The sequence below is a fragment of the Ips typographus genome, linkage group LG5 (assembly GCF_016097725.1).
Source record: "Ips typographus isolate SLU linkage group LG5, UJ_Ityp_2.0, whole genome shotgun sequence".
NCBI classification, from domain to species: domain Eukaryota; kingdom Metazoa; phylum Arthropoda; class Insecta; order Coleoptera; family Curculionidae; genus Ips; species Ips typographus.
In genome coordinates this window covers 11326999-11353161 of record NC_138426.1, presented here as the reverse complement: position 1 = coordinate 11353161, position 26163 = coordinate 11326999, and the positions used below count along the sequence as shown (strand labels likewise).

Here is a 26163-nt window from a genome sequence, read left to right as displayed (position 1 = left end):
GCAAACGGCTTAGAATGTCCGAAAATGTTCCAAAAATTACCACCAGAAAGTGTTTCTCCCACTTGAAACGCCAATAGGAAATGAATTTCTTCTTGTACTAAAATATTAACAAGTACTTACATCAGCTTTACAGTTGACTGTCACCCGGTTCAAGTTATTCCCCAAAGGATAAATCACTATCAAAATATCACAGAATTCAGTGGGAATAATGTCCCGTCTGTAGTCCCTGTTATGCTCCGACCATACTATGTGCACCTCGTCGTTACCTAAGTGCCTTATCTGCAATACCAAGAAAACACCCAATAAAAAAGTAATTCAGTTTTACTGTAATAGAACAAAAAACAGACATTAGCTACTATCTTGAAAATAAGGATTTTTTTTTCAAGAAAATAAAGAAAATTTATTTATTTATATTATAGAAAATGTACATTTTTGTAGGGATGTCAAGTGTTTACCGGCCCAACCGTACTTTTGAAAGCTTCTAGGTTGTTATAGAAGCTTTTTAAAGTCTTTCGATCGGTTTAGAAGCTTTTGAAACCTTTGTAGTTCACTTCCGAGCATATTGAAGGTTTTGGACTGCTTTAAGGCATCTGGATGCTTTTAGACGGTTCTAAACATTTTTGAAAACTTTTAAACTCCTCTAGAAGCATACGGAGGTTTTTAAACTCTTTTTAAATCTTTTGAGAGCTTCTAGACGAGTTTCTATAGTGTTGGAAGCTTTTTAAATCCTTCTAGACTACATCAGGAGCATCTGAAAGGTTTTTGAACAGTTTAAAGAGCATATTAAAAATTTTGGACTGCTTTAGAGGCACTTGAAAACTCTTAGACGGTTCTAGAAATGTTTGGAAGCTTTTAAACTGCTCTAGAAGCATACGAAAACTTTTACACTGTTTTGAGAGCTTCTAGACTAGTTGAAGAGCATTTGGAAGCTTTTGAAGTCTTTCTAGACTAGTTCCGGAGAATTTGGACATTTGAAAGAGCATATTGAATATTCTGGACTGCTTTAAAAATTCTTAGACGGTTCTAGAAAGTTTTGGAAGCTTTTGAAATGCTCTACAAGCATTCAGAAGCTTTCAGACTCTTTTGAGATCCTTTGGAAGCTTGTAGAGTGTTATGGAAGAAGCCTTTTAAAGGCTTTCCACTGTTTTAGAATCATTAAGGAATTTCTGTAGTGTTTTAGAAGGTTTTGAAACATTTTTAGTTTACTTGCGAAGGATTTAGAAGGTTTTTCGAATGTTTAAAGAGCATATTGAAAGTTCTAGACTGCTTTAGAGGCATTTGGAAACTTTCAGATGGTTTTAGAAAATTTAGGAAGCATTTAAATTGCTCTAAAAGCATACTGAAGCTTTTAAACTGTTTTGAGAGTTTCCGGACTAGTTAAGTAAGAGCATTTGGAAGCTTTTAGAGTTTCTATAGTACTTTGGAAGCTTTTTAAACCATTTTAGTCTACTTCCGGAACATTTGGAAGGTTTTTGGACAGTTTATAGAGCATATTGATGGTTCTGAACTGCTTTAGAGAAGAGTCATTGCCGCTAACCCTGGGATAGAGTTTACTTAGCTTCTAAGCAACTGACTACGGGTGAACGTACGCTTTTACCTTGCTAAGAACAGCTTCAGAACTGTCACCAGGCATACGGGTGGCCACATGAAAAATAGCCTCCATGAAACTACTGGCCACGTATGGGGCCGTCAGGCCAGTAGAACCCTGTTTTTGAAGCCCGCCCAAGAACCCGGTGTGATATTCCAATTCAATTTCCCATGCCAAACCGGCTAAGAACTGTTCGTAGGCAACGCTTCCGCTCTGATTGGACAGTATAGAAATTTTGTCTTCCTGACCCGGTGCCACATAAATTACTGCAAACTAAACACGGCCAATTATTTGTGAGAATTGGTGATTGTGGCGGTAATTCTCACTTTATGCGTTTCCCGACAGCTTTGATTGTCCAAATTACGCAATTCTCGCAACAGTCGGTCGTTCTTGTCGAGCAAGTGGACTTGTTTTCTGCGATCCCAACCTGCGAGCCCCAGTTGCGAGAAAAGAAGGCGGCATTGTTGGAAAGCTGTTGGTTCTGCGATGGGTCCTAACGAAGGGATACCTGTTATCAACAAATCTACCTTAAATAAAATTTAAATTTGAGAGAAAAAATATTTTTAAAAGAATCAGGTACAATTTTTTTAACATTTAAGCTAATAATTACCGTTCAGCTGAACGGGAAGTAATATACAGGATATCAGTTTTCTCCTTTCTCTTTTCGAGATCTCCGATAGAAACATCGAAATTTGCCCACCCCTGTAAACTTACCAGATTGAAAATACGAATTGGATTCCGAACTAAGTAAGTTTTGGAACCGTTTCGGTCTCGAAACTGGCTTCCCCAGGACTGACACGCTTTGCTGTATCAGTCGAGACTCCTCAACCTCGACGTTTCTTTGACTTATAACGGAAGCAATCACCTCCTGCTCCAGCTCTAAAGTGAGAGGCGGCGGGCTTGGCTCGTTTAATTTTATATTAGGAGATTCTAAGCATTCTGGACTAGTGTAGCCCAAGTATTGTAGCAGCTAAATTACAAGCTTCAATTAGTTTCCGTTTAAAAGAAAAACGCATGGAAACTTACATCATCTAACTGATCTAAATCAGGTGCGGAATTGGATACTTCTGGTAAAATATTAGGAGGACGGTGCCTCATGGCTCTTTGAGGTAATATTTGGGGGACTAGAAAAGTTATATTTACAAGACTTTCAGGTTCGGGGTTTGGATTGTCTTCGGTTGTTGCGGTCGAAGAATTTTGGTCCGTTTCCTAGAACATGTAATATAATTGTGGCACCCTTTTTCCAATTTCTGACTAGACCAGGCATAACAAATTTATCAGCAATTCAAGTTTAAACGTAAACCAAGCGCGCCAAAACGATAAATTTCCAGTCTAAGAGCCGTGTGACGTCACGAGGCACGTTTCAATTCGTCCGCGTTTAGTGTGATTATTAATTCTTCCTTTGCTAGTTTCTCAATTATTATTGAACGGAAACTGGTTTGTCAATAATAAATGGTGTCCAGTGCACAAGTCTACAACATTGTAAGTATGTAAGTAGCTAATTAACGTAGGGAGGACCCACATTTTTGAGAACCTTGTAAGGAGGTTTTCGATAGTACTTAGAGGCTTCTGCCCATTTTAAACAATTTTTCTAAGGTTTGGGACTCTTATAACGGCCTCTGACAATTTTTAGGAGACTTTCGATAGTATTTAGAAGCCCCTGGCGATTATAAACAATTTTTCGAAACGTTAAAGACACTTGTACAGTCCTCTAACGATTTTTAGGAGAAAATGGCTAGTATTTAGAGACTTCTGGCCATTATAAACAATTGTTCTAAGGTTTAGGACTTTTGTGAAGGCCTCTAATCATTTTAAACAATTTTTAGGGGGTTTACAATGGTATTCAGAGGCTTTCTAAGATTTACGACACTTGTAAAGTCCTCTGACAATTTTTAGGACGAAGATCAACATCAGCAATTTTGAACAACAATTTTACTGCTAATAAATGATTAGATTGAGCTTTTTACAACTCCTTCTTCACCCATTTGGGGAACACTTTATGCAGTTGTATTTTTTTAGCAAGAAAATATATTCAAAACACTACAAAAATGCAACAAAGAATTGATACTTGATAGTGAGTGGTAAAATCGGACCTGAGTAAAACTTCTACTACTTCTAGGCGACGGGACGTGCCTTGTGACGTCATTTTTACGTAGAAGGCAGTGACACTTAGTTTTTTTTAATACGATATCATTTTTTGCACGTTTTGCACCAAATATATTTTTGAAAACCCCTATTGCATGAAATAATAAAACTTACCTCTAAATTACCGTCTGGCGTTCTGTACAAAATTGAGGCGTCCCAGCTTGACTTTCCCGACATATCTCTCAACAACACCCGCACTTGTTCATCCGCCGTGACTAAACCGGCAGTGGCTCCACCTCCCGGTGAATCCAAAGCGGGCAATTCCACCAAACTGGCAATTACATTCGTTGTTAGAATAAACAACTGAATGTTGGGCGCCGAAAATATGACATTGGACAAATCGTCGGCGGGCAAATTAGGCACGTCATCGGGCTCGGATACCAAGGAGCTTAGCCGGGCGGCGCCGATTGCCATCGGGAAATGTCCCAGATGGTTCACTAGATGGGCCAGGACGGTTTCGGCGCACAAGGCGATCGCTTTCTGGCCTTTGGAGGTCGCTTTGTTAGGGGAGAGATCAGTTTTGGGAGAGTAGCGTTCTGGTAAATCATCGGACGCTATTGTAGGATCAAAATCCTCGGAAGATAGTGCTCGAGGTGAATTAGTTTGGACGGTTGAGCCTGTTATTATAGTGTGTAGAACCTGAAATTTGTTAAAAAACATGAGTAAACTATACAGAGTGTCTAAATTTTTTGTTATAACAAATGACTTTTTCAACTTTAAATTTCATAAGAAAGAATGGCAACAATCAAAGTTAAATTGGATGACGGTAACAGTGTAATATAGAAAGATACCTTTATATTAAATTATGTAATGTAAAATACATGTAATTGTTTCGTCGTGTAAGGTTAGGTTAGGTTAGGTTAAAACCGAAAAAGTGACTTAATAGTCTAGTCTTTACACTTCAAAGTCACTTTTTAAACTTACCAGCTGAAATGTTAGTTTTTAAAGCAACTTTTAATAAATAAAAGTTACTTGATAGTCCAGTTTCAAGCTTGCAAGACAAGTTTCAACGTCGAAAACTTAAAAACTGCCACTTTTCAGTATGAAACTGCGTGAAATAAGTCGAAAAGACACAAAAATTGACTTGATAGTCCAGTTTCAAGCTTGCAATTCAAGTTTCAATGTCAAAAACTTTAAATTTGACTTGACTATTAACTTTTAGACGTTGAAACCGAAAAAGAGACTTCATAGTCTGGTTTTTAAGCTTCAAAGTCACTTTTCAAACTTACCAGCTGAAATGCTAGTTTTCAAGTCATATTTCAATCTGTAACTGCTTGAAATAAGTCACAAAAACATGAAAATGTACTTAAGAGTCTTGTTTTAAGCTTGCAAGACAAGTTTCAACGTTGAAAACTTGAAAATTGACTTGACTGTAAAGTTTTAAAACTTTTAAGCCACTTTTCAGCCTGAAATTATTTGAAAGAAGTCTGAAAGACACGAAAATTGAATTGATAGTCTCGTTTCAAGCTTGCAAGTTAAGTTCCAACGTTGAAAACTTGAAAATTGACTTAACTGTAAAGTGTTTAAACTTTCAAGCCACTTTTCAGCCTGAAACTATTTGAAATAAGTCTGAAAGACACGAAAATTGAATTGATAGTCTCGTTTCAAGCTTGCAAGTTAAGTTCCAACGTTGAAAATTTGAAAATTGACTTAACTGTAAAGTTTTTAAACTTTCAAGCCACTTTTCAGCCTGAAACTATTTGAAATAAGTCTGAAAGACACGAAAATTGAATTGATAGTCTCGTTTCAAGCTTGCAAGTTAAGTTCCAACGTTGAAAACTTGAAAATTGACTTAACTGTAAAGTTTTTAAACTTTCAAGCCACTTTTCAGCCTGAAACTATTTGAAATAAGTCTGAAAGACACAAAAATTGAATTGATAGTCTCGTTTCAAGCTTGCAAGTTAAGTTCCAACGTTGAAAATTTGAAAATTGACTTAACTGTAAAGTTTTTAAACTTTCAAGCCACTTTTCAGCCTGAAACTATTTGAAATAAGTCTGAAAGACACGAAAATTGAATTGATAGTCTCGTTTCAAGCTTGCAAGTTAAGTTCCAACGTTGAAAACTTGAAAATTGACTTAACTGTAAAGTTTTTAAACTTTCAAGCCACTTTTCAGCCTGAAACTATTTGAAATAAGTCTGAAAGACACAAAAATTGAATTGATAGTCTCGTTTCAAGCTTGCAAGTTAAGTTCCAACGTTGAAAACTTGAAAATTGACTTAACTGTAAAGTTTTTAAACTTCCAAGCCACTTTTCAACCTGAAACTATTTGAAATAAGTCTGAAAGACACGAAAATTGAATTGATAGTCTCGTTTCAAGCTTGCAAGTTAAGTTCCAACGTTGAAAACTTGAAAATTGACTTGACTGTAAAGTTTTAAAACTTTCAAGCCACTTTTCAGCCTGAAACTATTTGAAATAAGTCTGAAAGACACGAAAATTGAATTGATAGTCTCGTTTCAAGCTTGCAAGTTAAGTTCCAACGTTGAAAACTTGAAAATTGACTTAACTGTAAAGTTTTTAAACTTCCAAGCCACTTTTCAGCCTGAAACTATTTGAAATAAGTCTGAAAGACACGAAAATTGAATTGATAGTCTCGTTTCAAGCTTGCAAGTTAAGTTCCAACGTTGAAAATTTGAAAATTGACTTAACTGTAAAGTTTTTAAACTTTCAAGCCACTTTTCAGCCTGAAACTATTTGAAATAAGTCTGAAAGACACGAAAATTGAATTGATAGTCTCGTTTCAAGCTTGCAAGTTAAGTTCCAACGTTGAAAACTTGAAAATTGACTTAACTGTAAAGTTTTTAAACTTTCAAGCCACTTTTCAGCCTGAAACTATTTGAAATAAGTCTGAAAGACACAAAAATTGAATTGATAGTCTCGTTTCAAGCTTGCAAGTTAAGTTCCAACGTTGAAAACTTGAAAATTGACTTAACTGTAAAGTTTTTAAACTTTCAAGCCACTTTTCAGCCTGAAACTATTTGAAATAAGTCTGAAAGACACGAAAATTGAATTGATAGTCTCGTTTCAAGCTTGCAAGTTAAGTTCCAACGTTGAAAATTTGAAAATTGACTTAACTGTAAAGTTTTTAAACTTTCAAGCCACTTTTCAACCTGAAACTATTAGAAATAAGTCTGAAAGACACGAAAAATGAATTGATAGTCTCGTTTCAAGCTTGCAAGTTAAGCTTCAAGGTTGTGAACCTGATAATTGACTTAACTATCAAATTTTTGACTTTCAATAACCAAATGAGTCAAAACTGCTCTTGAAAATAATCCTGATTGGCCCTCTCGTCCACCTGACTTAAATCCCTTAGATTTTTCATATTTTAGCTGTTAATTTGTTTATTGTTGTCATGTAGTTCCAAACTTTGACAACAATGCAAATGATCTCGTCTGTAACTGGGGATTTCAGACAATTTCTATTGAGAGTTAATGGAAATTCATTTACTTTGACAGGGTTTACACCTGATTTAGTTGAATTTAACTAAAAATGTGACTAAACACATGTATAGTCTGTTAAAACAAATGTTAAAGGAAACAATGTAAACTTAACCTATTTTAGCCAATTTATACTATTTGTTTTGACTGGGTTTACATCTGATTTCCTTCAATTCAAAAAAGAGTTGCTAAACACGTGTAAAGTCTGTTGAAACAAGTCTAAGAAGAAATAATAAAGATTTAGTTTAATTCATTAATATTTAATGAAAATTCCCATTTCCTGGTAATGGAATGTTATTCAAACGGGATTAAGTTAAATTAGGTTGAGGTAGGTTGTTTAGGGATCAGATTGGCCGCTAGGTGTCGCTTTTATTACACTGAAAGCTGTGTTTAGATTAAATATTAAATTTTGTGTCTTACTTGTCAATAAGAAGTTTTAGCCCTAAAACAAAACTAAATTGGTGAAAAGTGAGCCGCCAGAGTGCTAAAGGGGCGACAAAAAAAACTGTCAAGACTTTTGCAGTAATTATCATCAAATATCATTAAATTACAGAAAACTAGTTCAGTTTTATTGATTTTTCACTTCCGCCTATTAACAGACACCCCTGGTAACCTGAAAGTTTAATCAATACTTTGACAAGCAATCAGCAGCCAGTAAAATGGCAAATTGCACTCCAAAACACAGCTACAGACGTCTCCCAAACCATTTGGAGAAAATTAAAAACGAATCTCGTGAACGTCGCCGTAACGTTCTGTACTTAATACTAGGATACTTGAAAGAGAATATGTTAGAAAACACCGCTGACACTCTTATAAAAGAAGCCCAACTGGACGGTTCCTACCAACTGTGCGAAAATGTGGAACTGGACGTGATTTTGCAAGAGTACCAAAGCTACTACTACACTAAATTCCAGAAGTACCCGAAAATTGTAAGGAAACTGGATGAACAGGAGTTGAAACCTCCAGGAGCTCGTGCGCAAAGAAGTAAAAGTGCCAAAAGGGTTGTATCATCCAAACCACCGGAGGAAACAATGGAAAACGAGGATTCAGACTTTCAGTTTGAAATTGTCCCTCTAAACGCAACAAAACCTCAAGAAGAAATTTGTCCTCAATCTCAGGAACTCTTAGTGGACAACGGATCGAAAACCTCCTGGTGCGAATGTATGGGATTGGAAAATGTTGTTGAAGTCCTGAAGGAATCTACCATTTACCCAATAATCTACCCCGACCTGTTCAAAGATGTGGCAACATGGAGAGGAATACTTTTACACGGTCCTCCCGGGACAGGCAAAACTTTATTGGCGAAAGCTTTAGCGTACGAAACCCAGACTACATTTTTTAATTTAACCTGCAGGTGATTCGATTTCATTCAGTAGTTTGTTAGTATTTATTGTTGTGGTTTGCAGCGCTTTTACGAGCAAATGGCGTGGAGAGTCGGAGAAAATGATTAAAAACCTTTTTGAAGCTGCCAAACTTCAAGCTCCAAGCACCATTTTCCTGGACGAAGTCGACGCTTTACTGCCCTCAAATAAGGAAATTCAACATGAAGCATCCAAAAGGTTCAGAAGCGAGCTTTTGACTCAATTAGATGGCGTGATTCCCAACGATCATCAAGTTTTAGTACTTGCATCCACTAATTCTCCTTGGGAGTTGGATGGTGCGGTTTTGCGAAGATTTGATAAGAGAATACTAGTTGAGATGCCTTCCAAGGAAACTCGACAACGGATTTTGAAGCAACAATTAAACAAACTGGCTACTAAATTATCTTTAGATGACCTGGACGAGTTTGGACAGTTAACTGACAACTATTCCGGTTCGGACATTAAAAACATAGCAAAAGAAGTTACAATGTTGGTCATTAGAGAGAGAATTAAGGGACTGGAAAAGGGTAGAAAAAATGTTGTAACACGTGCAATCAGTATGGACGATCTTAAAAAAGCTCTGCACAAAATTAGACCTTCAACCAACAAATCAACATGTAAAAAATACTATCAGTGGCAAAATGAGCACGGAGCTTGTTGAATACAATTTGAAAATATGCTGTAATAAATAAAAACTTACCATAAAAACTTGAAGTAGTAAACAACTACCGCGATTTTCTCCATATTCGTTCGGTTCTAATAATTTTTCTGGTCCTAGTCTCATGCACCACTCTCCCAAACAGAGGAGGAGCGCTCTACTTAACGCTCGATCGTTTTCAGAAGCTGATATTCCTGTAATTGATAGTTTAAATAATATTTTTGTTTGCAGAAGATATTATGTAAATTAGTGCAAATTTTATTCGAAAAATTGAATTGCTTGATTCTTATGAACCTTGAGAGCTGAGAATGAGAAATTACCACGCAGTTAAAGTTTTCAAGAGGAAAAGGGTTAGCAAGGGGAAATTAATTTGCAAACTTATTTGTCGAGTATTATGCACTTAAACAACTTTCTTAAGAAATCGTCAGTGGTGTCAAAGTTTGAACAAACAGTCAGGTACAAAACTCTCTGTAAACCCACTTGATAAGAAAATTACAGTTTTAAGCACATTTTTGGTGTTCTCATTAAATTTCCTATTCAATAACGTGAAAAAACACTACAAAATTTGATACAGTCAGTGAGAAAAGCAGTGTCAGAATTAGAACAGTCAGGGACAAAATTGCCTGTAAACCCCACTTGGAGTAAGAAAATGACAGTTTTAAGCACATTTTTGAAATTCTCATTAAATTTCCTATTCAATAACCTGAAAAACACTACAAAACTTGGTACAGTCAGGGAGAAAAGCGGTATCAGAATTAGAACTGCCAGAAACACAGTTTGAAAGAACAGTCAGGGACAAAATTGCCTGTAAAACCCACTTGGACTAAGGAAATGACAGTTTTAGGCACATTTTTGGAATTCTCATTAAATTTTCTATTTAATAACCTGAAAAACACTACAAAATTTGGTACAGTCAGGGAGAAAAGCGGTGTCAGATTTAGAACTGCCAGAAACACAGTTTGAATGAACAGTTAGGGACAAAATTGCCTGTAAAACCCACTTGGAGTAAGAAAATGACAGTTTTAAGCACATTTTTGAAATTCTCATTAAGTTTCCTATTCAATAACCTGAAAAACACTACAAAACTTGGTACAGTCAGGGAGAAAAGCGGTATCAGAATTAGAACTGCCAGAAACACAGTTTGAAAGAACAGTCAGGGACAAAATTGCCTGTAAAACCCACTTGGACTAAGGAAATGACAGTTTTAGGCACATTTTTGGAATTCTCATTAAATTTTCTATTTAATAACCTGAAAAACACTACAAAATTTGGTACAGTCAGGGAGAAAAGCGGTGTCAGAATTAGAACTGCCAGAAACACAGTTTGAATGAACAGTTAGGGACAAAATTGCCTGTAAAACCCACTTGGAGTAAGAAAATGACAGTTTTAAGCACATTTTTGGAATTCTCATTCAATTTCCTATTTAATGACCTAAAAAAAAAACTTGAAAGTTTGGTACAGTCAGTGAGAAAAGTGGTGTCAAAGTTAGAACTGCCAAAAACACAGTTTGAACGAACAGTCAGGTACAAAATTCTCTGTAAACCCACTTGCAGTAAGAAAATGACAGTTTTAAGCACATTTTTGGAATTCTCATTCAATTTCCTATTTAATGACCTAAAAAAAAAACTTGAAAGTTTGGTACAGTCAGTGAGAAAAGTGGTGTCAAAGTTAGAACTGCCAAAAACACAGTTTGAACGAACAGTCAGGTACAAAATTCTCTGTAAACCCACTTGCAGTAAGAAAATGACAGTTTTAAGCACATTTTTGAAATTCTCATTAAATTTCCTATTCAATAACCTGAAAAACACTACAAAACTTGGTACAGTCAGGGAGAAAAGCGGTGTCAGAATTAGAACTGCCAGAAACACAGTTTGAAAGAACAGTTAGGGACAAAATTGCCTGTAAAACCCACTTGGAGTAAGAGAATGACAGTTTTAAGCACATTTTTGGAATTCTCATTCAATTTCCTATTTAATGACCTCAAAAAAAAACTTGAAAATTTGGTACAGTCAGTGAGAAAAGTGGTGTCAGAATTAGAACAGCCAGAAATACAGTTTGAAAGAACAGTCAGGGACAAAATTGCCTATAAAACCCGCTTGGAGTAAGAAAATTACTGTTTTAAGCACAATTTTCAAATCCTCATTAAATTTCCTATTCAATAACCTGAAAAAGCACTACAAGATTTGGTACAGTCAGTGAGAAAAGTAGTGTTAAAGTTTGAACTGTCAGAAAGATAGTTTGAAAGAACAGTCAGGGACAAAATTGTCTGTAAAACTCACTTGGACTAAGGAAATGACAGTTTTAGGCACATTTTTGGAATTCTCATTAAATTTTCTATTCAATCACCTGAAAAACACTACAAAATTTGGTACAGTCAGGGAGAAAAGCGGTGTCATAATTAGAACTGCCAGAAACACAGTTTGAAAGAACAGTCAGGGACAAAATTGCCTATAAAACCCACTTGGAGTAAGAAAATTACTGTTTTAAGCACATTTTTCAAATCCTCATTAAATTTCCTATTCAATAACCTGAAAAATACTACAAAATTTGGTACAGTCAGGGAGAAAAGCGGTGTCAGAATTAGAACTGCCAGAAACACAATTTGAAAGAACAGTCAGGGACAAAATTGCCTGTAAAACCCACTTGGACTAAGGAAATGACAGTTTTAGGCACATTTTTGGAATTCTCATTAAATTTTCTATTCAATAACCTGAAAAACACTACAAAATTTGGTACAGTCAGGGAGAAAAGCGGTGTCAGAATTAGAACTGCCAGAAACAGAGTTTGAAAGAACAGTCAGGGACAAAAATGCCTGTAAAACCCATTTGGAGTAAGAAAATGTCAGTTTTAAGCACATTTTTGGAATTCTCATTAAATTTCCTATTCAATAACCTAAAAAAAAACTTGAAAATTTGGTACAGTCAGGGAGAAAAGCGGTGTCAAAGTTAAAACTGTCAGAAACACAGTTTGAAAGAACAGTCAGGGACAAAATTGCCTATAAAACCGACTTGGAGTAAGAAAATTACTGCTTTAAGCACATTTTTCAAATCCTCATTAAATTTCCTATTAAATAACCTGTAAAAACACTACAAAATGTAAAACCCACTTTTTAAACTAGTGTAAATGGACCTATGACTTTGTCTTTGAAAATCTTGCTGACAATGTCAGAAAGTTAGGTTAGTAATCAGGAAAAGGTCAGATATTGTCAGTAATACCAATCCTTCTAAAGCAGATTTTGCTTTAAAACGCCAAATGCCACAGCTACAAAATGGAAAAGTGCGCTTGTACCACTTTAGTTTGAAATTTCTAGCATCATAGGCAGGTTTACAATGTACAAAGACTGTCCCACTTTTTTATAAACACAACTGTATATCAGTTATCACTGTAGTGACGTTTTCAGGTTTTATGTCTCTTAAATTAACACCAAACGTGTTGAATCATTAAAATATCCTAACTCAAATGGTGGACAACCTTTCACACTTCATTATTTTTTAATTGACAGACAATAATCACTCACCTGCATGCCTCATTAGAGCAGCACAAAGTTCACTGATGACAGCGTTTCCTAAGCGCGGATATCGACTCCATAAAAGCCCTGCATGATCGCAAAGCAGAAATAGAATGTCGCTAGCCAATTGAGCAATCATTTTATTGTTGAACTGAAAAAATATATTTAAAATTTCCAATCAGATAGTGCTTATTTAATCCTACCTTCAAAGCCAACAAAAGTACATTGACAGCCTCGACAATTTTAGGATGAAAACTATGATTGGTTAACTCCTTATAGACAAACATTCCCAAACCGGACAGAGCCACGCATCTGGCTTTCCCCGACGGTTCTCTTCGGCCAGCCCGCAACAAAATACTAACCACATGCTCCTAAAACAATTTAGTCGTAAATAAACCAACAATTTGAAGTCTGTAAGTCAATACTTTTATGTCCGGACAGCTGCTTAACACAGTTAAAACCGGTTCGGGTTGTAGAACGGAAACCGTGCTGAGATCATCGGGCAAACAGAGTAAATTCGCTAAAATCGAGACGGCTTCCGTTCTAGGGGTTGTTTCCGGTTTGTCTGACGTGTTCAAAACGTCATTACACGCATGCACTATATCGAGTAGAAGGAGACTAGATCCAGGAAGTTGAAGCGACAAAAAACGAGGTCCCAGGTACTTGATTGAAGTGCTTTTTGTTGATTTGCTTGATCCTGTTAATGCTGTTAAAATCGGTGTCATTCGATTATACTTAAAAAGCCTGACGAAATTACAATTAATTTCCAAAAAAGTTTTTATTCAAAACTCAAATCTGATTTTGTAGAGTTTTGGAATATTTTTAATGATTATAACGTCGTTCTTATTGTGATTTGCTGCTTCGTGAAAAATGCGAAAATTAATTATAATCTAATTATAAAAATATTATAACCTAACCTAACCCCCAAAAAAAATATGTAATTCCATAGTGTATAATTTATATTCAGTTATTTTGGGTTTTAGTTAAATTTTGAAAAAACGCTCTTTAATTGCAAAACTCTATTCTGGAAACTGCATAAAAATTTTGAAAAATCTGTATCTTGGAGAATTCTGTATTTTCGAGGTACACTATACAAAAAATGTGTCTACAGGGGTCTCTAGTAGGTACGGCAAAAACCCAACTTACATTTGTTCCAAAATGAATAATTTGTGAAACCCTGAAGTAAGGTGTACAAAAAGTACCGAAAAAGTTTTTCAAAAATTCAATTTGACGGCATCCACAATGACGTAACAGCCAAGTACAATAGTATAGCATCAAATTACTCTATAAATTTCACACTTACCTGTATGAATGCAGCAATAAAATTGAGGCAAACAAGTGCGATACTTGACGTCACAATTCAACATTACGGTAATCAACAGTCTGAGCGCGTTCAATCTGCCCGACTCATAACTGTCGGTTAGGCACAAAGCGCCAAAACACCAAGGAAGAATTAAAGTCAAGGGCGGAACAAGTTCGGACGCTTGCGGAGTACTCAAGTTGTCCAGGGACACGCCTTGATTCTTTTTGATTTTGATCAAGGTGTCGGTCAGCTTGATTAGGTACTCAAACACTTGCGCGTGCAATTTGGGATCGACGATTTGATTGACGTCACCTAAAGCGCCCAACATGCGCTTCCACAAAATTACGGCCACGTCGGGTAGCCAGCCTCTGATCGAACCGCCACAAACCACACCCCTAAGAAGAACACTTTGCATTGCCATTTTCTAAACATCGCCAGTAAATTTCAATTAACCTGTTTTCTCCCGGAATATCGCTTCCTTGATTTTCAACCAATACGTCGAGCGGAATTGGAGAATCTTTGATAGAACTACTCTCGATGCCACTTGAGGGCGCTGGAGACGGTGAACGAGTTCTATCCGTCGATTCAGTATCAGCTGGTGGTAACAACTCCAACGATTTCGTTTTTCTTGGTTTACTCTGTTTATATTCAAACCAGGCAGAGTTATAAAATTTAATTTCATTCAAAAAAATTTAAAAGATCAAAAGGAAACAAAACATCATTAAATATCTGCACAAAACTATCCATTGATCATTTTTAATTTTTGACTTATACACACAAAAGAAAAATTAATAAGAAATCAATCAGCTAGACAAAGATAGTGACAAACTTTATTATTCATTACTAACACTGTCCGCCGAAGCAGATGTGACGTAATTGAGCAGTTGTCACAAGATACCAATCAGACTTTCTGATGACTTCTTTCGACATTACCAAAATGACTGAATTCAACAGGTTTGGCTTTTTTTTGGCTTAGAGCCTGTAGAACTGACATTTTTTAGGTTTCTGACGGTTTCGCATGAATTTATAACGCCAAAACTACTCGTCCAAAATTTCATTGCTTGAATTGTTGTAAATCCATACTTTTCAGTTTATTTTTGGAATCTACTTGAAATTGTAAGAAATATTATTATTATTAACAACAGGTTTGGCTTTTTTTTTGACTTAGAGCCTGTAGAACTGACATTTTTTAGGTTTCTGACGGTTTCGCATGAATTTATAACGCCAAAACTACTCGTCCAAAATTTCATTGCTTGAATTGTTGCAAATCCATACTTTTCAGTTTATTTTTGGAATCTACTTGAAATTGTAAGAAATATTATTATTATTAACAACAGGTTTGGCTTTTTTTTTGGCTTAGAGCCTGTAGAACTGACATTTCTTAGGTTTCTGACGGTTCCGCATGAGTTTAAAACGCCAAAACTACTCGTCCAAAATTTCATTGCTTGAATTGTTGCAAATCTATACTTTTCAGTTTATTTTTGGAATCTACTTGAAATTGTAAGAAATATTATTATTATTAACAACAGGTTTGGCTTTTTTTTTGGCTTAGAGCCTGTAGAACTGACATTTTTTAGGTTTCTGACAGTTTCGCATGAGTTTAAAACGCCAAAACTACTCGTCCAAAATTTCATTGCTTGAATTGTTGCAAATCCATACTTTTCAGTTTATTTTTGGAATCTTCTTGAAATTGTAAGAAATATTATTATTATTAACAACAGGTTTGGCTTTTTTTTTGGCTTAGAGCCTGTAAAACTGACATTTTTTAGGTTTCTGACGGTTTCGCATGAGTTTAAAACGCCAAAACTACTCGTCCAAAATTTCATTGCTTGAATTGTTGCAAATCCATACTTTTCAGTTTATTTTTGGAATCTTCTTGAAATTGTAAGAAATATTATTATTATTAACAACAGGTTTGGCTTTTTTTTTGGCTTAGAGCCTGTAAAACTGACATTTTTTAGGTTTCTGACGGTTTCGCATGAGTTTAAAACGCCAAAACTACTCGTCCAAAATTTCATTGCTTGAATTGTTGCAAATCCATACTTTTCAGTTTATTTTTGGAATCTTCTTGAAATTGTAAGAAATATTATTATTATTAACAACAGGTTTGGCTTTTTTTTTTGGCTTAGAGCCTGTAAAACTGACATTTTTTAGGTTTCTGACGGTTTCGCATGAGTTTAAAACGCCAAAACTACTCGTCCAAAATTTCATTGCTTGAATTGTTGTAAATCCATACTTTTCAGTTTATTTTTGGAATCTACTTGAAATTGTAAGAAATATTACTCTTTACCTCAATCAAAACCTTCAAATAAAATAAACTTAAGAGAATATTTGTAAATGACATTTTACGAACATTTTTTTTCCAAAAGCTCTGTGAGTAATCGTTTTGTCAAAAAAACAAAAACAACACTTATTTAGACACCCTGTACAATATTATAACTTTTCTTAAACTTGAAATATGGACGTTCTCACTCACTTTTAAGGTAACTTAATTTTTGTGTACACCTAAATCAAACAATGTATCAGAAAACTTACCGAAACAGGTTTTGATCCAGAACTCCGTACTTTGGCGCTAACATTTGTCTCACTGTAACTCCTGGACAGTCCAGATTTAAGCCTTTTTGACGAAAAAATATTTCCGTCTGGCAACGAAGAGTCTTGTCGGGACACTGGTTGGTGCAAGTTCTCGTTAGGGGTCTCTGCCGACGCTGTGGACATGTGATTTTCCGGACGAGTCGTTATTCGTCTCGTCCTCTTTGATTTCTGATCGATTAACCGGTCCAATGGCAAATTATTGAGATCCAGGTTGTACACGTGCCTTGCCAGTACTCGAGTTAAAGTCTCCATAGTTTTCTGTAAATCCCTTTAATGGAGAAACACTAAAAGTGCTGGTTGGTAGCAACTTACAGCCCATTCTTTAATAAGCTCCTCCCAGTTAGTTAGGGAGGTTAAAACGTCCAAAAAACGGTCCCACAACTCTCTAGAAATGGCCACGTTTAAGTTTGCTTTAATCCATGTTACTATAAGTGTTTGGAAAATAGCTGGGGCTAATTTACCCCCTAAAGTAAGGGATTTCTTTTTTGGTGGTGTTTCACCGAGAACTAAAGAAGTAATTTGGAGTAAAACCACCAACAACTGCTCCCTAACAAAAAAACAACATTACACCCACACTCTTTATGATCAAGAAGCTATTTTTACCAAGTACTACTGTCCATTCGAACATTCATAACCATGTATCTATAAATGTTTAGAATCCTTTTACACGCGTCGGTTTGCTCTTCAAGTAATCTAGGAATATGAGGGTTTACTTCAAGTAAAAACACATTGGCAGCATGTGTCATAAAAAGTTGATAGAGATTCTGCAAGACAACCCATATCACCAAGTGTTAGTGAAACTAACAAAACTACAACCTGACTACCAGCCCTGACCAGGAGATTCTCCTTGTGAATTGCACCTAAATACGAATCATTCCTCAATCTGCTTGCTCTAGAACCGTCCGTATCGTGCGAGTTCTTGGACGGTATTTCGTCCGGCGGTTCTAAAGCGTACGGAGGCATTTCGGTAACATTACCTTGAATAAGGTCTTTGTATACCAAAACAATTTTCCGTATGGCCACTACGTGACTAAAGTTAAGAAGAAAGGCTTGTCTGAATATTTCGTGAATGAAGTTGACGTTGTCCCGAGTGGAGCACAAGACTTCACGGACGATTTGTTGAGCGAGTTCTTCGTCGGTAGCGGTTTTATTTGTTTGAGCAGATAATGCTGGAATAAATCATTCTTAGAGTAACGAAAATTTTCAAGGTTATCAATTATCATTAAACAGAAGATTGGGAATTAATTACATAAGTGAGTATGTGGAAATTCTATGAAATAACGAACATAAATCGAAGACATTCAGGAATCGTCGTTAACCACAAATATGAAATTGTAACACTAAATACGAATAGAGAAATATTTAGAATACAAAATTAGACATTGAGAGTTAAACTACACATAATAGGGCCTTTCCAATTTTTTTTTTAACTCTCTTTAAAAATGTTAAAATTAAGGACACTAGTCCTCAATTTTTTTGTAGCTTTGTTTAACAGAAAAAGTGGTATTTTTTTTTTTGGCGGAAAACTTGCAGTTCCGCAACATTTTCAAGTTTAAAACTGTATTTATTAAGGTCACAACTGTTTTTGACTATTTTTTAAACATCAATTTTTTTCATTTTATAGACGTTTGAACTTTGACAGTTTCAAATTTACTTTTTCCAGGGTCACCTAACTGTTTTACTGAATTTCAACTTTGACACTTTAAATTTTATATTTTGCTACATTTTCACGATTAAATTGGTATTTATCAGGGCCATGTGACTGTTTTAAGGATATTTAAACACAATTTGAACTTTGACAGTTTAAAATTTAGTTTTTTCAGATTCACATGACTGTTTTACTACATTTCAACTGTGACACTTTAAATTTAACGTTTCGCAACATTTTCCCGTTTAAATTTGTATTTATCAAGACCATGTGACTGTTTTAGTCATTTTTAAACTCGATTTCTGTATCAATTTAAACTTTGACAGATTTAATTTGATGTCCCAGAGCATTTTCAATTTCAAAACTGTACTCATTAGGGTCACATGACTATTTTGACTCCTTTTTTAAACTAAATTTTTTCAATTTGGACTTTAACAGACAAAACTTGACGGCTGAGACAATTTTCAAAGTCAAAACTGCTTTATTTACGGTCAGGTGACTGTTTTAAAGAATTTTAAACACAATTTGAACTTTGACAGTTTAAAATTTAGTTTTTTCAGATTCACATGACTGTTTTATTACATTTCAACTGTGACACTTTAAATTTAACGTTTCGCAACATTTTCCAGTTTAAATTTGTATTTATCAAGACCATGTGACTGTTTTAGTCATTTTTAAACTCGATTTCTGTATCAATTTAAACTTTGACAGATTTAATTTGATGTCCCAGAGCATTTTCAATTTCAAAACTGTACTCATTAGGGTCACATGACTATTTTGACTCCTTTTTTAAACTAAATTTTTTCAATTTGGACTTTAACAGACAAAACTTGACAGCTGAGACAATTTTCAAAGTCAAAACTGCTTTATTTACGGCCAGGTGTCTGTTTTAAAGAATTTTAAACACAATTTGAACTTTGACAGTTTAAAATTTAGTTTTTTCAGATTCACATGACTGTTTTACTACATTTCAACTGTGACACTTTAAATTTAACGTTGCGCAACATTTTCCAGTTTAAATTTGTATTTATCAAGGCCATGTGACTGTTTTAGTCATTTTTAAACTCGATTTCTGTATCAATTTAAACTTTGACAGATTTAATTTGATGTCTGGTGACTTATTTAAACAATTTTAAACACAATTTGAACTTTGACAGTTTAAAGTTTAGTTTCTTCAGGTTCACCTGACTGTTTTATGGCCGATTGCACCAGCGAATTTTTAAGCTCATTTAAGCTAAGTTGCCATTTGCGTGTGACAGTTCAGATTGCAAAATGTCACAGTCAAAACAAGACTTAACTAAGTCAGCTTAAATACGTTGGTGCAAATAGTTCTTATTGAATTTAAACTTTGACACTTTAAAATTTAACGTTCCGCAACATTTGAACGTTTAAATTTGTATTTATCAGTCACGTGACTGTTGTGGTTTAATTAACAGAGCGAAAGTGGGTGCAACTCGACCATGTCAGATTTGATTGGCTATGGACGCATTGACGTAGAAGTACACAGCCAATAAGAATATTAATAGATTTAAATTTTTAAAATGTATATCCAGTTAAATGTCAAAAAAAGTAACACCTAGAACCAATTATAATAAATATGTTTTAAATTTTGATCATGAGGGGAAGACCCCATTATAAAAAAGCAGCAACCTAATCTAATTAACCTAATAAACAATAATCATATATTTTTAGATTTTCATCATCTTGAATAATCACGTGAAGTGAATGCATTTTGAACGTTTTGATCCATTCACAAATAGTGGTAAGATCATTTTCAGATGGTTTTACATTCCTAAATCTCTAAAACCCTGTGCCAAAACCCAGTTTTAAAAAAAGTAGATTTTTGTGATCTCTCAGTGAGGAGAAAGAAATTACACACAGTATTGTTATTTCAACCATAAATCAAAGGCTTGCTTAATCAGTTTAGGATATAAAAATACTTATTTTCAGAAGCTCAAATCGCAACTTAGGTCTCTGGCTATCTTTCTGTGAATATGTACTCGTATCAATGTAATCAATAAACTAAGAACAAAATTAAGTTTGCTCTTTTATAACGTCCCGATGAATTGAAATGTAATAATACTCTTTTACAACAAGTTTACACAAGAAACAAAATATCAGTTTTACAAACTTACTTGAATCTAAGCTCGGATGAGCTGAGTCTCCTTCATCATCATGCACCGGAGTACCAGTACTAACATGACCTTGTTGCAGATTGTTATGATGCGTGTGATCTCTCTTACTTTGATGCACATAATTGGTCACCCAAATAATCAAAGAAACCCGACAGAACATGAATTCAGTCTCGTTTTCCATCTTCCTCAGCAACGGTAGTTCTGGCAAAACCATTGAATATCAGCCTTTCATACAACACAACAAAACCATACTAACCTAAATTTGGTTTGTACAAAGAAGTCTCTTTATTGAAACCAGGGCAAATCTTTGGTAAGTAGTAAATTTTGAACTGTTCCAGTAGGAAACTAAAACACCTGTGGTGATGAGACCCTTTATCCTGCCATTCGAGTTTTATTACAGTATGAACCATATGGTCTAGTAAGGCGTCCAAGTAGAACCTTACAACAATTGGAATAATGTGTGAACATATACGAAAAATCAAACTAAATTAGGAAGACGTCAAAACTCACCTCAAATGAGGTTTTTAGAGAAAAATTACTACAATGCAATTATTTTCGGTTCTGACGTCATCCTAGTTTACTTTGATTTACACAGAAAATGCTAAAGTTACCTGCAAGGATGGTCTAGAGGTTTTTCACTATTTGAAGGTGGTAAAATAGGCAACATTTCGGGGGCACTAACTGGTTGTTGCGCATCGTGAAAAACACTACCACTAGCTTGAGACGCAGTAACTAATTGGTTGTGAAAACCTGGCACTAGTGACGCAAACATTTTATGAACGTATTCAGGGGCGTTATCATTTAAAGCTTGATACCTTTAAAACCAGGAATTTATCACAACAAGACAATGTAGAACCAACTATTGCTTACCACATAAGAAAGTACTTGATGCCTTGTCGTCTTAAACGAACAGAATTGCCTGAATGTAATAACTTGGCAAGCATACGTCCTAGTGAATGTACCTGCCATCTTCGATGGATCAACTCCGGTAAAAGGCAGATTACTTGTTCTAGGATCCATAATGTGCAATCCAGTTCCTCTTTATGCGCTTTATGGACTAAAAAGTTTGCAAATACTTTAGCAATCTTTTTTAATACTGGAGGACTGTATTAAATATTTCAGGCGCATGCGATGTTAACAAAATAGAAAGGAAGGAAATACGATAACTTATTTAACTGTGTTGTTACATAGTACAGACAGTTGTTAGTAAATGTTGCTATTATTTACAATACAATTTCTGAATTTGTGCCATGTTTACATATTGCTAGTTCTAAAATTAATGATGAAAAGACTAACAGGAAAAAAACTTGGACAATTAACAAACAACCTCTTTTGTCAGATTTTGAACCTTTTTAAATTATATTTAGTCTAAAAACAAGATTTTTCAATACTAAACCAAGCTTTTTTTAACCTGAAAATGTACAACCCTAAAGATTCTTTTTTTCCATAATAAAACCTAAACCACACATCCTTATGTTGAAATGAAACAAAAATTGGTTGTCTAATTGGGGTTAATTTGAAAATATACCTCTTTCTCTCTGAGCAAATATAAATGCTTTTCAAGTGATTGTTGTGGAAAATTAAGTAATGGCCATTATCCAAACCACCCTAAATTATTTACTCAGTCAAACTTTCTGTGACTTTAAGCCTCTAAAATAATCCATTGAAAGAAAGTTATACACAGAAAATCATTAATAAGACAGGAAGTAGGAAAAAATGTATTATTAACCCTGGAATCCAAATGTCCTACCATCTGTGCAATTATGCTGTAGCAAAATATTATCATAAGCACAAATCCAGACTTAAGCATTAAAGTTAGCTAAAAGCTATATCTAAAAAGTGTTTTTATTTACACTTAAATACACACTGAAAAGCAAGAAAGATTTTAAGCTGCATATGAAACTGTACATTGCAAGACATTTTAACACAAATAGAAAACCTTGCAATTGAACTAGATGCTGCCCCATTAAATGCCAACAACACCAGTTATGTGAGCATAAAAGTAGGCTGCTAAGATGAATGCTTGGCACTAAAAATAATATAATTCCTTTAATATTGAATGCAATTAACTGAAAATAGGTATGGCATCTGTAGGCAAAGTTACAGTATTTCCTTATTTGGATTTAAAATTTCAAACTACTTTCATGTATGCTGTAAACCAGATTGTATATCGTGGACTTACCTAAATGAAAGGACAGCTCTGGAAGCCCAAAAAAGAAATAGAATCCATATTAGAACTATTTTTACAAAAAGGTCAGCAAAACACCAAATTGTGCTAATTTTATATGGAAACAGTTATTAAATTGTTTATGTGGTTATCATGTAAAACTGGGTAAATGTCTACAATTTAAGGTGTTAATTATTTGGTTAAAACATTACCAAACATCCATAAAATTGCAAATTTAACACAACATAAAGATGACATAATATGAAAAATCAACAAATCTCCTTTGATTTAGTGAATAAATTGTATTTAAACTTAATGCCATATAAACTCCATTAGCTAATTAGTGACAGCCTGTTTACCCAGAATAAAGGTGTAATTGTGTCCCAATTATGGTGACAACTGGTGCATACTAAATCAAATGAGTTGATACCTCTTTGTCGTAAATTTGTTTCCATTTGAAGGAAGCTTTCATATAGAATATTGTAGATGTGGCTGAAATTGGCCTCAAAAAGTCCTTTAGCCTCTGCTGTGTCCACATTATCTACAACATACAATACTATAAGTAAAACTAATCTAGACTGTTTATAAACCAGTTACTCACCTAGGATTAACTTTAAATGCTTTATTCGAGTAGCAAGATCCTTTTTAGGGTCTTGCAGCTTAGCAGTGGATTTTCTGATGTCCACTAAATTTTTTTTGCTGAACATTATAGAAGTTCAGCATTTAAGGAAATTTGGTAAACATTCAAACCTTGTGTTACGCTTTATTAATCAGTGCAGACATAATTTATGTCCTGAAAACTTCTGAATCACCTACATTTTTATTAAAAACAGCATTTACAGTTTTTTTATTGACATTTCTGATATTATCAAAACAACAATGGCGCATGCATAACGATGACATTTGTCAAAAGTCAATTTGATTTTGAAGTTTAGAGGTTAGGTTCACTATTAAAAGTACTGAGGGCGCTGCGTTAAGTAAACAAACAGAAACAGAGTATTTTTGAAATTTTATTTAGGCTTACTTCTATTAAGTAATCACAGATAACAGTTTAAACTAGTTGTAAGTATTACTTTAGGTGCTTAGCTGAGTAATACTTAACACCGTCCAATTTGGAAGCTCGAGCATATTTTGCTAACATTGCATTGACATCTAACTTACTAGTAGCCAGTTTTCTGAAATATACATTCATGTGCTGATGATTTTTTAAAATATACTTACACTAACTTTATGTATGGTGCAATTTCAGGTACCGTCCACTTATCCTTGTTTTGGAATAACATTCTAAACCTTTCATTAATATCATCAGGAAGAGTGTTTTCCTCAAACTCCCAGATAGCTTTAGGGGTGGATTTCCTGTCAATAATTGCCATTCCATACAGCATATCTTCGGTAGGGCTCATTCCGTCAGGAACAGATTCTCTCCAAGCTTGCAAAAATTCTTCCAAATTGAATTTTCCAGCTGTTCGAAGAATTACTTTGGCAAAAAACCGACAAACATCTCTTTCCTTATACTTGTATAACTGTATTCCATCTACAACAACTGATGGTATGGTGTATTTTTTAAATACTGCACTAATCACTTCTTCTGGGACAAAATCTTTTAAGGCATCACAAGTTTCATCATAGTCAATAGTGTCCAATGCCCAGGAATTCTCATCAATTAACTTCAACATGTAGGATAACACCCTGAAGTGATACTCAAAGTCTAACTCTCTAATATAACCATTAATTTCAAAAACATCCATGTCATCTAAAGCTTCTAAAAGCTCTCCATCAGAGGCTTGAATAACATTTTTTAATTCATCCAGTGTGAACAATTTGGCTGAGTCAATTTCACTTTCATGTTCAGGCCCGCTGTAGACTGAACATTTAAGCAATTCTGAAATCCTGACAAACGAGCATTTGCCAATATTGGCTTCCAAACATTCTTGAAATACACTACAAACTGTGGTAACAAGGACCTCTTCTTTGTCAAATTGTGTGAGATTTTCATACAACCTAGCTGGTTTAGTTAGTAGTAAATTATTAGAGGTTTCGGCGGAAGTGACGTGATAAGTGGAGTTTTCTGAGCAAATCACTAAATCATCGTTATCACAACCCTTGATAACTAGTTTTTCATTGTTTTCAATGGACCTTAGCAGGTCATTGTTTAGTTCAAGAAGACGAAAAGCATTAGTGTGCAAGTTGGTATCAGTGAAAACTAAAGCCTGGGAAGCTGGTAGTAAGTCTTCTTTTGACAGCTTTGCAAAGCCTAATATCTCATTGGAAGCAGCAACTGTTCGTCTACATAATAAACAGTTTACTTACTAACTAAACTTATTATAAATTTGCTAAAAATTAATCAGAGACTTACATGGTATTCTCCATACTGTTTGCTTTCACTCTTGACTTAAAACACTGTAAATACTAATACAAACTCTCAATAAACTGAAGAAAAACAATAAATAAATAAGCTTAAAATTTTGGCGCCATTTGTTTATGGTTAGGTTAGAGAGTTAATAATCTTCTTTTTCTCATTTTAAGTCCTTGATAACTGAAAAAGAAGAAGAAACCAACGTGTTTGAAAAAAAAAAACAAAAAAATAGGTTAGGTAATTTTTAAATATTTATTAATCACTTTTTGTTTTTTTCTCTATTTTACCTACATACCGAATACAAAAAGCGCACGAAAATTAATAATATTAAAAAAAAAAAACGAAAAACATGCCTTTAGATTACAGGCGAATAAATGGTCCTGAAGAAAGTGTCCCCTATGAACTTTTCCTCAGAAAGGTAAAACCTTCAGAGGAAGACAGTAAATTGCCAAAATCAAGTGGGGAACAACGTAAAATCTGTAAGTAGTTAATGCATTGTAATACTGCTTGTTATTAGTTAACAAATTTTAGATCTGCAAGCTGGTGTAGTTAGCCAGGCTAAAGGTTCTGCTTATATCGAAATAGGTAAAACTAAGGTGGTAGTTTCTGTGTTTGATCCCAGAGAAATCCCAAACAAAAATGACTACTGTCTTAAAGGGGAAGTTTACTGTGAATTTAAATTTGCGCCCTTCAGCTGCATTAAACGCAGACTGCACCAGCAAAATAATGAAGAGAAACACTTCAGTTCTATTATGAAAAAAGCCCTGGAATCAGCTATTTGCCTGCACGAATTACCAAACTTTCAAGTTGATGTCTATGCCATGGTGTTGGAAGATGATGGGTCAGCTTTGAGTGGATCAATAACAGCTGCTGGGGTAGCTTTGGCCCAAGCTGGGGTGCCTATGTATGACCTGATCACCTCTGTGACATTGGGAATCTGTGATGGGGTGATTGTGGTACCACCCTTTTCAAAAGAAAGTGGTTTAAGTGGGGAGTTTACAAGTGCCAAAAGTAGTGGAGTTTTAGTGGTTTCTAAACTTCATACACACAAACAGATATGTCAGTTCTATCAAAGTGGGTTTATTTCGAAGGAACATGTTAAAGAATGCATGAAAGTTATTTCTGACCAGTGTGACAATCTTGTACCTGTGGTTCAAAAATGTTTAGTTAAAAATGTTTTAAGTAATATTAACCATTCCTGAACAATAAAGTTATCTCATAGAAAAAAAAGTGTTTTTTTTTCATTAAGGCACTGTCAACAA

General features: G+C 34.7%; 4 protein-coding genes across 7 annotated transcripts in view; 2 read left to right on the top strand and 2 right to left on the bottom strand.

Moving 5' to 3' along the window:
- LOC145729734 (putative Rho GTPase-activating protein CG5521) overlaps positions 1-23420 on the bottom strand; it is a 30683-nt gene extending 7263 nt beyond the window's left edge. Inside the window, exons 1-23 of one of the 4 annotated variants that reach the window (XM_081980610.1) lie at positions 23147-23420; positions 22976-23086; positions 22561-22578; positions 21249-21435; positions 20990-21193; positions 20635-20816; positions 20379-20579; positions 17412-17764; positions 17199-17359; positions 16908-17142; positions 16536-16853; positions 14454-14638; positions 14001-14395; positions 13123-13403; positions 12901-13068; positions 12707-12848; positions 9232-9383; positions 3848-4372; positions 2615-2797; positions 2303-2558; positions 1915-2111; positions 1598-1861; positions 121-279 (exon numbers count right to left, since the gene is read on the bottom strand). In XM_081980610.1, coding sequence (XP_081836736.1) covers positions 121-279; positions 1598-1861; positions 1915-2111; positions 2303-2558; positions 2615-2797; positions 3848-4372; positions 9232-9383; positions 12707-12848; positions 12901-13068; positions 13123-13403; positions 14001-14395; positions 14454-14638; positions 16536-16853; positions 16908-17142; positions 17199-17359; positions 17412-17764; positions 20379-20579; positions 20635-20816; positions 20990-21193; positions 21249-21435; positions 22561-22578; positions 22976-23086; positions 23147-23252 — 4983 coding nt within the window. In that variant the 5' untranslated portion in view covers positions 23253-23420. The remainder of the gene's footprint in view (positions 1-120; positions 280-1597; positions 1862-1914; positions 2112-2302; positions 2559-2614; positions 2798-3847; positions 4373-9231; positions 9384-12706; positions 12849-12900; positions 13069-13122; positions 13404-14000; positions 14396-14453; positions 14639-16535; positions 16854-16907; positions 17143-17198; positions 17360-17411; positions 17765-20378; positions 20580-20634; positions 20817-20989; positions 21194-21248; positions 21436-22560; positions 22579-22975; positions 23087-23146) is intronic. The other 3 variants (XM_081980611.1, XM_081980614.1, XM_081980613.1) reach the window with 3 other exon arrangements.
- Mtr3 (exosome complex exonuclease Mtr3) overlaps positions 1-26131 on the top strand; it is a 33520-nt gene extending 7389 nt beyond the window's left edge. Inside the window, exons 2-3 of the mRNA XM_081980663.1 lie at positions 25261-25380; positions 25433-26131. Of these exons, the coding sequence (XP_081836789.1) occupies positions 25261-25380; positions 25433-26103 (791 nt within the window). The 3' untranslated portion in view covers positions 26104-26131. The remainder of the gene's footprint in view (positions 1-25260; positions 25381-25432) is intronic.
- LOC145729749 (katanin p60 ATPase-containing subunit A-like 2) lies at positions 7347-9239 on the top strand. The gene is made up of 2 exons (XM_081980651.1): positions 7347-8524; positions 8577-9239. Exons 1-2 carry the CDS (start codon positions 7830-7832, stop codon positions 9190-9192), a joined length of 1311 nt encoding a protein of 436 aa, XP_081836777.1. The 5' UTR covers positions 7347-7829; the 3' UTR covers positions 9193-9239.
- On the bottom strand, positions 23536-25110 carry LOC145729753 (sister chromatid cohesion protein DCC1). Its single transcript, XM_081980658.1, has 3 exons — positions 24902-25110; positions 23773-24831; positions 23536-23720 (listed from the first exon to the last, which is right to left on the bottom strand). The coding sequence occupies exons 1-3, from the start codon at positions 24913-24915 to the stop codon at positions 23615-23617; spliced, it is 1179 nt and encodes a 392-aa protein (XP_081836784.1). The 5' UTR covers positions 24916-25110; the 3' UTR covers positions 23536-23614.
- Positions 26132-26163: the final 32 nt, after the last annotated feature.